Here is a 12,309-nt window from a genome sequence, read left to right as displayed (position 1 = left end):
TGTTAATGAAGGGGATTTGATTTGATTTGTTAATGAAGGGGTTTGATTTGATTTGATTTGCTTGATTAGAATGTGTTAATGAAGGGGATTTGATTTGATTTGATTTGCTCTGTGATTAGAATGTGTTAATGAAGGGGATTTGATTTGATTTGCTCTGTGATTAGAATGTGTTAATGAAGGGGATTTGATTTGATTTGCTCTGTGATTAGAATGTGTTAATGAAGGGGATTTGATTTGATTTGCTCTGTGATTAGAATGGGTTAATGAAGGGGATTTGATTTTATTTGCTCTGTGATTAGAATGTGTTAATGAAGGGGATTTGATTTGATTTGCTCTGTGATTAGAATGTGTTAATTGCCACTCAGATGCCTGAATAAATGCTACTGGAAGCAGTAAACACACTCCACCTAACTCTCTCGTTCCTTTGCTTTCTCCCTCCTTTCTGTCTACCTGTCTACCTGGTGTTCTCTGCTCTGGCAAATGAACTTATACCTGCCGGTCAAAGAGCTACTGATAAACATCTTAACACGCAGCAGATTGGTGCTTTATGGGAAAAGGGGAAACAACTCAGAGACCTGTATAAACGCACACACACAGTGTACTCAAACCCACACAGATGCCAGGGTGTGTCTAAGTAGTCATAAGAGGGCTTTTGTACACTGCAGCACAGGGTATTCCAGGTGAGGGGATGGCTTGTTAGTGGATAGTTCACCTCAGAAATATATGTACTTTTTTTTTTTTGAGACATTTTCCGACCTCCAAAGTAGAACCACTTTTGAGGGTTGAAAACAACTTTGGGTGGATCTATGCCTTTAAGGTGTTGTGTAGGCTCTGTGTTTTAAAGACATGCATTGAGAGGTCTGTAGGAATTCCCGCTTGTGGCAGGGTCTACAGTCAATCACGGACTACAAGATGAAATCCAGCCCAGTCACGGACCAGGATGTCTTGCTCCCAGGCAGACTAAATAACTATTTTGCCCGCTTTGAGGACAATACAGTGCCACTGACACGGCCTGCAACGGAAACATGCGGTCTCTCCTTCACTGCAGCCGAGGTGAGTAAGACATTTAAACGTGTTAACCCTCGCAAGGCTGCAGGCCCAGACGGCATCCCCAGCCGCGCCCTCAGAGCATGCGCAGACCAGCTGGCCGGTGTGTTTACGGACATATTCAATCAATCCCTATACCAGTCTGCTGTTCCCACATGCTTCAAGAGGGCCACCATTGTTCCTGTTCCCAAGAAAGCTAAGGTAACTGAGCTAAACGACTACCGCCCCGTAGCACTCACTTCCGTCATCATGAAGTGCTTTGAGAGACTAGTCAAGGACCATATCACCTCCACCCTACCTGACACCCTAGACCCACTCCAATTTGCTTACCGCCCAAATAGGTCCACAGACGATGCAATCTCAACCACACTGCACACTGCCCTAACCCACCTGGACAAGAGGAATACCTATGTGAGAATGCTGTTCATCGACTACAGCTCGGCATTCAACACCATAGTACCCTCCAAGTTCGTCATCAAGCTCGAGACCCTGGGTCTCGACCCCGCCCTGTGCAACTGGGTACTGGACTTCCTGACGGGCCGCCCCCAGGTGGTGAGGGTAGGCAACAACATCTCCTCCCCGCTGATCCTCAACACGGGGCCCCACAAGGGTGCGTTCTGAGCCCTCTCCTGTACTCCCTGTTCACCCACGACTGCGTGGCCACGCACGCCTCCAACTCAATCATCAAGTTTGCGGACGACACAACAGTGGTAGGCTTGATTACCAACAACGACGAGACGGCCTACAGGGAGGAGGTGAGGGCCCTCGGAGTGTGGTGTCAGGAAAATAACCTCACACTCAACGTCAACAAAACTAAGGAGATGATTGTGGACTTCAGGAAACAGCAGAGGGAACACCCCCCTATCCACATCGATGGAACAGTAGTGGAGAGGGTAGCTAGTTTTAAGTTCCTCGGCATACACATCACAGACAAACTGAATTGGTCCACTCACACTGACAGCGTCGTGAAGAAGGCGCAGCAGCGCCTCTTCAACCTCAGGAGGCTGAAGAAATTCGGCTTGTCACCAAAAGCACTCACAAACGTCTACAGATGCACAATCGAGAGCATCCTGGCGGGCTGTATCACCGCCTGGTACGGCAACTGCTCCGCCCTCAACCATAAGGCTCTCCAGAGGGTAGTGAGGACTGCACAACGCATCACCGGGGGCAAACTACCTGCCCTCCAGGACACCTACACCACCCGTTGTTACAGGAAGGCCATAAAGATCATCAAGGACATCAACCACCCGAACCACTGCCTGTTCACCCCGCTATCATCCAGAAGGCGAGGTCAGTACAGGTGCATCAAAGCTGGGACCGAGAGACTGAAAAACAGCTTCTATCTCAAGGCCATCAGACTGTTAAACAGCCACCACTAACACTGAGTGGCTGCTGCCAACACACTGTCATTGACACTGACCCAACTCCAGCCATTTTAATAATGGGAATTGATGGGAAATGATGTAAATATATCACTAGCCACTTTAAACAATGCTACCTTATATAATGTTACTTACCCTACATTATTCATCTCATATGCATATGTATATACTGTACTCTACATCATCGACTGCATCCTTATGTAACACATGTATCACTAGCCACTTTAACTATGCCACTTTGTTTACTTTGTCTACACACTCATCTCATATGTATATACTGTACTCGATACCATCTACTGTATGCTGCTCTGTACCATCACTCATTCATATATCCTTATGTACATGTTCCTTATCCCCTTACACTGTGTATAAGACAGTAGTTTTGGAATTGTTAGTTAGATTACTTGTTGGTTATCACTGCATTGTCGGAACTAGAAGCACAAGCATTTCGCTACACTCGCATTAACATCTGCTAACCATGTGTATGTGACAAATAAAATTTGATTTGATTTGATTTTGATTTGAGGTAGAGAGTGCATGTATAGACATGTTTAAATCCCAGGTAAGATGCTGTTGTTGTGTTGAGGAATACTGACAAAGATGAAGAATATAGGCAGTATGAGATATTAGTTGTCAGTTTATCTACTTATAAAGGCACGATCTTCATAGAAAAAAAAATATATATATACTGATGATTGGCATCTATAGAGCATTGACACGGGCCCACAGAATATGCTTAGGTGTAAAGTTTTGGGTGCTGATCTGTTGATTGACACCCCTTTCTCTGGCTGTCACACACCCATGACCCTCAGAACATGGGCTCGGGCCAGACGTTTACCTGTCCTTTACCCCCCCAGGGGTTCTACTCTGATTGGCTGTCTGGGTATTCCAGGTGCGGCTCACAAGTCAATATGAGACCAGGTGGGTCAGAATCACAGAGGACACAGAGTGAAGATGAATTGCTACATATGAAGTTATATGGCAGAAACCAGGCAGGTTCTTATTGTCTCTGTCGCCACACAAACAACAAAAACAGCCAGGGCCACTGGATGTTTGTCTGCATCAGGCCCTTGACTACATCAGGAAGGCCAGGAGAAAACAGGCCTGCTGAACACTAAACAGCCTTGTCATTCACTCCTGTTGGGTCTGATTAGCAATGGGCTGATACACTGCAGACTGATTTAGAGGTTGCATAGGCCTCGGGCGGCTAGGACAGCTGGGGCCGGGCCAGGGACAGATTAGGGTCAGATACACCAAGAGAGGAGAGTCCCTCTAGCAAGCAGACACACAGATCCACAGGCCATTTAACAAGCACAATTACCACTGTCTTGGATTGGCATCATGAGTTGATGGAACCTTATTAAACATGGATTAGTCAGTGAATCAATAGTCAGTTTTCGGCCTACTTTAACTTGGCTTGTTCTACAAGTGTGAAAATGTGAAAAGTGGTTGTACGGTTGAATCAAGGATGGATATCTGAACTGTTGTGACTGTTCTACCGAGTGTCTGAGTTATTCACAGTGAGAACTAAGGTAATGTAGGGGGATTTCCTGACAGATCTCACATCATCCAAGAAACAGAAAATGTACATTTGAAACCGCAGAATGACTGCACAGACGTTTTACTTTGCTTTTGCAGTATGAATCATTCTAAGGATGACCAATGTCTCATGAAAGGGTTGCAATGGGGTTGCCCCCATTTAGCTAAAATGATCATCTCAAAGTATGTCTGATGTCAACATTTCAGACAGAGCGGAATTAATCTGCTCAAACGAAAACGAAATGAGGGAGGGCATGAGGGGAGAGCCATGGAGATGAGGGGGGAGTTGGCTACGAAACTAATCGGATTATGGGACTACAGTTTATCGAGTGCCTGTTTTTCTACTCTGCGCGTTAGCTGGGTGAGTGTGGCTCTTTTACTTTGGGTACTGCGTGTTTATTGTTTTCTGTCCTAATGAGGAACACATTTTTTGTTCTTACTGATGATGACATAACAAGAGTTGGCGTAACTCTCGGTTTACTTCGTGTCGGCAAAGGGGGATGTTGACTGTTGAATTGCACTTTAAATCACGGGCATTTAATTTTCTCACTGCTCCAGACGTGATGGAAAAACTTTCTATGTTTTATAAAATGAACAAAAACAATCAATTTTTGACTCCGGTGAAGGCTACAACCCGGTGTAGTTTAGGTTGGTATTCCAGGGACAGCGCAGCGATATGATTTCATGTTAATTTCTCTCTGGGATGCTGGAGTTGGACTATTATCAGGGGAATATTCCTCAAGGAAGTAGGATCAGCAGTTTGCCTGTTAGATCACATCACAACGAGTTACCAAACCTTCACTGTCATTCCATTTCCAGGCTCTTTGCAAAGTTCAACTCATACTCCGCGTTGATGTTGGAAAAAACGTCCACGTGCTCTTCGCCCGAGATCCACCCGTTCTTCCCCCCTGAGGAGGACAGCCACCTAGGGGGTTAGATGGTGCTGATCACGGATGAGAGAGACGGAGGTGGCTCCTCTACTACGGTCCGAGTCAAACAGCAGCAGCAGAACCCCAAAGGGGCCAGCTGCGTCGCCCAGGTCCACCCGACCATTACCGAGGAATCACCGTCCTTATCAGACGATGACTCATATCTCGGGTCCTGCGAGTCAGAGGGGGATGAGTACGAGGAATACGACGATTTCTCGTTATTACCGGACAGTAAAAGTATCGCTTCGGACGACTCCTTTTACCCACCGGACGATGTGTTCGCGGACAACGAGCGGACCCCGTCTCCACCGAGTCCCGAGCCGCTGACGTTCTTTCAGGCGTGCTGCACCAACAACGCCACGATAGTCCGGATCATGATCCGACAAGGTGTGGGGGTAGAGGAGGTGAGGGAGACGGATAAAAACAACAGGGTAAGTCGGGTTAAATGTGCCCATATGTTCTGTGTCAAATATTTTTTTATTTATCGGAATGTGTTCTGTTCTAATGCATTTCTATCCAGTGGCTTCTCTTCCTGTCGTGGGTTTGGAGATTAGGTCGTTTGGCACTGCCTTGTACACAATGGTGCGTGCGGTGTGAACTCACCTGTGCGTAATTACGCATGGTCAAAGTGCATATCCAAAGTGATCAACTGTTGTATATTTGTTGAAGTACGTCAACAGCTATGTATTCGCTCATGTATGTCAGTGTGTCGAGGGGTTAAACAAATATATTTTTTACAGTTTTAAGAACATTTCAGCCACGACAACAGTAATCAGATGTTTCATATAACTTGGCCATTGTAGCAGATATTTCAACTTTGAGAGTCATGATTAACATTAGATCCCAAAGTTAAACCTATTCTTCCCATCCAAGCTGAGCTGAGTTGCTAAAGTAGTTTGTTTGTCAGTAGAATCAGAACCAGAGACACATCTCATATTAGTTTAATTTCCTTTCACGTGTGTGTGTCTGCCCAGGATTTATGGGAGACACCTCTTGAGAGAGGAGCCTGAAGTTCTGATTCATAATTACAGCAACAGGAAAACACGGAGTCTCTCACAGTCAGCAGAACAACCGGCACTGTGTGTGTGTGTCTTTATGTGTCTGTCTGTGTTTTACTGTTTGTGGGTGGATTCAGGGTACCTGTGAGAGAATCAGTGTAATATAGGTTTGCTTACTGACTTTCTAATATGAATCTCCCCACTGTCAATTAAAGGCCTGTACTGTTAAGGCAGTGTTTTACAGAGACTCATGAGAAGAGCGTTCTCATTTAGGCCTACAGGCTGTCCATTACAAGTCAATAACTGCTTTATAAATCTCATAGTAATAATGTATGTTTGATTTGACAATGCAAAGAGACCTGGAATACCAAGCAGGTAATACATGCTCTCAGTTGGATGTGGCTGTGTATCAATGATATATATAAACCCTGGATTGCTGATACTATATATTGGCCATTGAGAGGCTTTGAAGCCACTGTTCAGCCATATTGGCACTCCCAAGTAGGAGCAGTCCTCCATAGAAATGATTGGAATTCTACACTACTTCAATTAAATGTTTCAAGGGCAAGATGACATGTATTTCATATATTTTTTTGTTGCTGTAGTGGGGACAGTATCATTAGTAATCTAAAAAAATTGTAATACAAAATATTTTTTTACACTGGTGAGGGAGTGCCAAGATGGAGGCATCGTGGCGTCAACACAGCATCCCTTATTAGCCCATCTAATGTATACATAATGGTTCCCAAGTGATTTTGCATTATTGTTACGACACATGGTGTTTTCAGTGTCAGTATGACTCACCAGATACACACCACTATGTTTTCCAACAACACAGAAAACTAAGAGGAACTGGCTGTAAACCACCAGTTGGACCCTTCATTTGAATTGATAGACACTCAAAACCACTAAAGACCAACTCCCCTTTGAGTATTCGTGCCTCTGTATGTTGTTTAGTTCTCACTGTGAATATAAACACGCACACACACACACACACACACACACACACACACACACACACACACACACACACACACACACACACACACACACACACACACACACACACACACACACACACACACACACACACACACACACACACACACACACACACACACACACACACACACACACACTCACTCGTTCTGGCAGTGAGCGAGATCAGCCTTTATCAGACTGTACAGTGAAGTGGTCATGCAGTCCTCTCTCTGTGTGTTATCAATGATGAGGTCACAGGACCTGAGGGAGGAACAGTGTGAATTACATGAACAGAATTGTAACGTCATGATGCCGACAGGCTGTCTCTCACTGCCTGGCCTTGGGACTGCTATTCATCACAGTCCTGTCTCCTGTCTCCTGTTCATTACACTGGGACACAGTCCTGTCTCCTGTCTCCTGTTCATTACACTGGGACACAGTCCTGTCTCCTGTCTCCTGTTCATTACACTGGGACACAGTCCTGTCTCCTGTCTTGTGCTCATTACACTGGGACACAGTCCTGTCTCCTGTCTCCTGTTCATTACACTGGGACACAGTCCTGTCTCCTGTCTCCTGTCTCCTGTCTCCTGTCTCCTGTCTCCTGTCTCCTGTTCATTACACTGGGACACAGTCCTGTCTCCTGTCTTGTGCTCATTACACTGGGACACAGTCCTGTCTCCTGTCTCCTGTTCATTACACTGGGACACAGTCCTGTCTCCTGTCTCCTGTTCATTACACTGGGACACAGTCCTGTCTCCTGTCTTGTGTTCATTACACTGGGACACAGTCCTGTCTCCTGTCTTCTGTTCATTACACTGGGACACAGTCCTGTCTCCTGTCTTGTGTTCATTACACTGGGACACAGTCCTGTCTCCTGTCTTCTGTTCATTACACTGGGACACAGTCCTGTCTCCTGTCTTGTGTTCATTACACTGGGACACAGTCCTGTCTCCTGTCTCCTGTTCATTACACTGGGACACAGTCCTGTCTCCTGTCTTGTGTTCATTACACTGGGACACAGTCCTGTCTCCTGTCTTGTGTTCATTACACTGGGACACAGTCCTGTCTCCTGTTCATTACACTGGGACACAGTCCTGTCTCCTGTCTCCTGTTCATTACACTGGGACACAGTCCTGTCTCCTGTCTTGTGTTCATTACACTGGGACACAGTCCTGTCTCCTGTCTCCTGTCTTGTGTTCATTACACTGGGACACAGTCCTGTCTCCTGTCTTGTGTTCATTACACTGGGACACAGTCCTGTCTCCTGTCTCCTGTTCATTACACTGGGACACAGTCCTGTCTCCTGTCTTGTGTTCATTACACTGGGACACAGTCCTGTCTCCTGTCTTGTGTTCATTACACTGGGACACAGTCCTGTCTCCTGTCTCCTGTTCATTACACTGGGACACAGTCCTGTCTCCTGTCTCCTGTTCATTACACTGGGACACAGTCCTGTCTCCTGTCTCCTGTTCATTACACTGGGACACAGTCCTGTCTCCTGTCTTGTTCATTACACTGGGACACAGTCCTGTCTCCTGTCTTGTGTTCATTACACTGGGACACAGTCCTGTCTCCTGTCTTGTGTTCATTACACTGGGACACAGTCCTGTCTCCTGTCTTGTGTTCATTACACTGGGACACAGTCCTGTCTCCTGTCTCCTGTCTCCTGTTCATTACACTGGGACACAGTCCTGTCTCCTGTCTCCTGTTCATTACACTGGGACACAGTCCTGTCTCCTGTCTCCTGTTCATTACACTGGGACACAGTCCTGTCTCCTGTCTTGTGTTCATTACACTGGGACACAGTCCTGTCTCCTGTCTCCTGTCTCCTGTTCATTACACTGGGACACAGTCCTGTCTCCTGTCTCCTGTTCATTACACTCAGTCCTGTCTCCTGTCTCCTGTTCATTACACTGGGACACAGTCCTGTCTCCTGTCTTGTGTTCATTACACTGGGACACAGTCCTGTCTCCTGTCTCCTGTTCATTACACTGGGACACAGTCCTGTCTCCTGTCTTGTGTTCATTACACTGGGACACAGTCCTGTCTCCTGTCTCCTGTTCATTACACTGGGACACAGTCCTGTCTCCTGTCTCCTGTTCATTACACTGGGACACAGTCCTGTCTCCTGTCTTCTGTTCATTACACTGGGACACAGTCCTGTCTCCTGTCTGTTCATTCTGGGACACCTGTCTCCTGTCTTGTGTTCATTACACTGGGACACAGTCCTGTCTCCTGTCTCCTGTTCATTACACTGGGACACAGTCCTGTCTCCTGTCTTGTGTTCATTACACTGGGACACAGTCCTGTCTCCTGTCTCCTGTTCATTACACTGGGACACAGTCCTGTCTCCTGTCTCCTGTTCATTACACTGGGACACAGTCCTGTCTCCTGTCTTGTGTTCATTACACTGGGACACAGTCCTGTCTCCTGTCTTGTGTTCATTACACTGGGACACAGTCCTGTCTCCTGTCTTCTGTTCATTACACTGGGACACAGTCCTGTCTCCTGTCTCCTGTTCATTACACTGGGACACAGTCCTGTCTCCTGTCTCCTGTTCATTACACTGGGACACAGTCCTGTCTCCTGTCTTGTGTTCATTACACTGGGACACAGTCCTGTCTCCTGTCTTGTGTTCATTACACTGGGACACAGTCCTGTCTCCTGTCTTCTGTTCATTACACTGGGACACAGTCCTGTCTCCTGTCTTCTGTTCATTACACTGGGACACAGTCCTGTCTCCTGTCTCCTGTTCATTACACTGGGACACAGTCCTGTCTCCTGTCTCCTGTTCATTACACTGGGACACAGTCCTGTCTCCTGTCTTGTGTTCATTACACTGGGACACAGTCCTGTCTCCTGTCAGGTGTTCATTACACTGGGACACAGTCCTGTCTCCTGTCTTGTGTTCTACACTGGGACACAGTCCTGTCTCCTGTCTTGTGTTCATTACACTGGGACACAGTCCTGTCTCCTGTCTCCTGTTCATTACACTGGGACACAGTCCTGTCTCCTGTCTTGTGTTCATTACACTGGGACACAGTCCTGTCTCCTGTCTCCTGTTCATTACACTGGGACACAGTCCTGTCTCCTGTCTCCTGTTCATTACACTGGGACACAGTCCTGTCTCCTGTCTTGTGTTCATTACACTGGGACACAGTCCTGTCTCCTGTCTCCTGTTCATTACACTGGGACACAGTCCTGTCTCCTGTCTCCTGTTCATTACACTGGGACACAGTCCTGTCTCCTGTCTTGTGTTCATTACACTGGGACACAGTCCTGTCTCCTGTCTCCTGTTCATTACACTGGGACACAGTCCTGTCTCCTGTCTTGTGTTCATTACACTGGGACACAGTCCTGTCTCCTGTCTCCTGTTCATTACACTGGGACACAGTCCTGTCTCCTGTCTTGTGTTCATTATACTGGGACACAGTCCTGTCTCCCGTCTCCTGTTCATTACACTGGGACACAGTCCTGTCTCCTGTCTTGTGTTCATTACACTGGGACACAGTCTGTCTCCTGTCTCCTGTTCATTACACTGGGACACAGTCCTGTCTCCTGTCTCCTGTTCATTACACTGGGACACAGTCCTGTCTCCTGTCTCCTGTTCATTACACTGGGACACAGTCCTGTCTCCTGTCTTGTGTTCATTACACTGGGACACAGTCCTGTCTCCTGTCTCCTGTTCATTACACTGGGACACAGTCCTGTCTCCTGTCTTGTGTTCATTACACTGGGACACAGTCCTGTCTCCTGTCTCCTGTTCATTACACTGGGACACAGTCCTGTCTCCTGTCTCCTGTTCATTACACTGGGACACAGTCCTGTCTCCTGTCTTGTGTTCATTACACTGGGACACAGTCCTGTCTCCTGTCTCCTGTTCATTACACTGGGACACAGTCCTGTCTCCTGTCTTGTGTTCATTACACTGGGACACAGTCCTGTCTCCTGTCTCCTGTTCATTACACTGGGACACAGTCCTGTCTCCTGTCTCCTGTTCATTACACTGGGACACAGTCCTGTCTCCTGTCTCCTGTTCATTACACTGGGACACAGTCCTGTCTCCTGTCTTGTGTTCATTACACTGGGACACAGTCCTGTCTCCTGTCTTGTGTTCATTACACTGGGACACAGTCCTGTCTCCTGTCTCCTGTTCATTACACTGGGACACAGTCCTGTCTCCTGTCTCCTGTTCATTACACTGGGACACAGTCCTGTCTCCTGTCTTGTGTTCATTACACTGGGACACAGTCCTGTCTCCTGTCTCCTGTTCATTACACTGGGACACAGTCCTGTCTCCTGTCTTGTGTTCATTACACTGGGACACAGTCCTGTCTCCTGTCTTGTGTTCATTACACTGGGACACAGTCCTGTCTCCTGTCTTCTGTTCATTACACTGGGACACAGTCCTGTCTCCTGTCTCCTGTTCATTACACTGGGACACAGTCCTGTCTCCTGTCTCCTGTTCATTACACTGGGACACAGTCCTGTCTCCTGTCTTGTGTTCATTACACTGGGACACAGTCCTGTCTCCTGTCTTGTGTTCATTACACTGGGACACAGTCCTGTCTCCTGTCTCCTGTTCATTACACTGGGACACAGTCCTGTCTCCTGTCTTCTGTTCATTACACTGGGACACAGTCCTGTCTCCTGTCTCCTGTTCATTACACTGGGACACAGTCCTGTCTCCTGTCTCCTGTTCATTACACTGGGACACAGTCCTGTCTCCTGTCTTGTGTTCATTACACTGGGACACAGTCCTGTCTCCTGTCAGGTGTTCATTACACTGGGACACAGTCCTGTCTCCTGTCTTGTGTTCATTACACTGGGACACAGTCCTGTCTCCTGTCTTGTGTTCATTATACTGGGACACAGTCCTGTCTCCCGTCTCCTGTTCATTACACTGGGACACAGTCCTGTCTCCTGTCTTGTGTTCATTACACTGGGACACAGTCCTGTCTCCTGTCTCCTGTTCATTACACTGGGACACAGTCCTGTCTCCTGTCTCCTGTTCATTACACTGGGACACAGTCCTGTCTCCTGTCTCCTGTTCATTACACTGGGACACAGTCCTGTCTCCTGTCTTGTGTTCATTACACTGGGACACAGTCCTGTCTCCTGTCTCCTGTTCATTACACTGGGACACAGTCCTGTCTCCTGTCTCCTGTTCATTACACTGGGACACAGTCCTGTCTCCTGTCTTGTGTTCATTATACTGGGACACAGTCCTGTCTCCCGTCTCCTGTTCATTACACTGGGACACAGTCCTGTCTCCTGTCTTGTGTTCATTACACTGGGACACAGTCCTGTCTCCTGTCTCCTGTTCATTACACTGGGACACAGTCCTGTCTCCTGTCTCCTGTTCATTACACTGGGACACAGTCTTGTTCATTACACTGGGACACAGTCCTGTCTCCTGTCTTGTGTTCATTA

The 12,309-nt window shown here is 47.2% G+C and overlaps 1 protein-coding gene across 1 annotated transcript in view; it reads left to right on the top strand.

Annotated features, from left to right (window-relative positions):
• Positions 1-4,292: 4,292 nt before the first annotated feature.
• Positions 4,293-12,309, top strand: part of ankrd33ba (ankyrin repeat domain 33ba) — a 22,730-nt gene continuing 14,713 nt past the window's right edge. The window contains exon 1 of the mRNA XM_046292627.1: positions 4,293-5,328. Within this exon, the coding sequence (XP_046148583.1) occupies positions 4,906-5,328 (423 nt within the window). The 5' untranslated portion in view covers positions 4,293-4,905. The remainder of the gene's footprint in view (positions 5,329-12,309) is intronic.

The sequence above is a fragment of the Oncorhynchus gorbuscha genome, linkage group LG12, assembly GCF_021184085.1.
Source record: "Oncorhynchus gorbuscha isolate QuinsamMale2020 ecotype Even-year linkage group LG12, OgorEven_v1.0, whole genome shotgun sequence".
NCBI lineage: Eukaryota > Metazoa > Chordata > Actinopteri > Salmoniformes > Salmonidae > Oncorhynchus > Oncorhynchus gorbuscha.
This window is presented reverse-complemented; position numbering and strand designations above follow the sequence as displayed.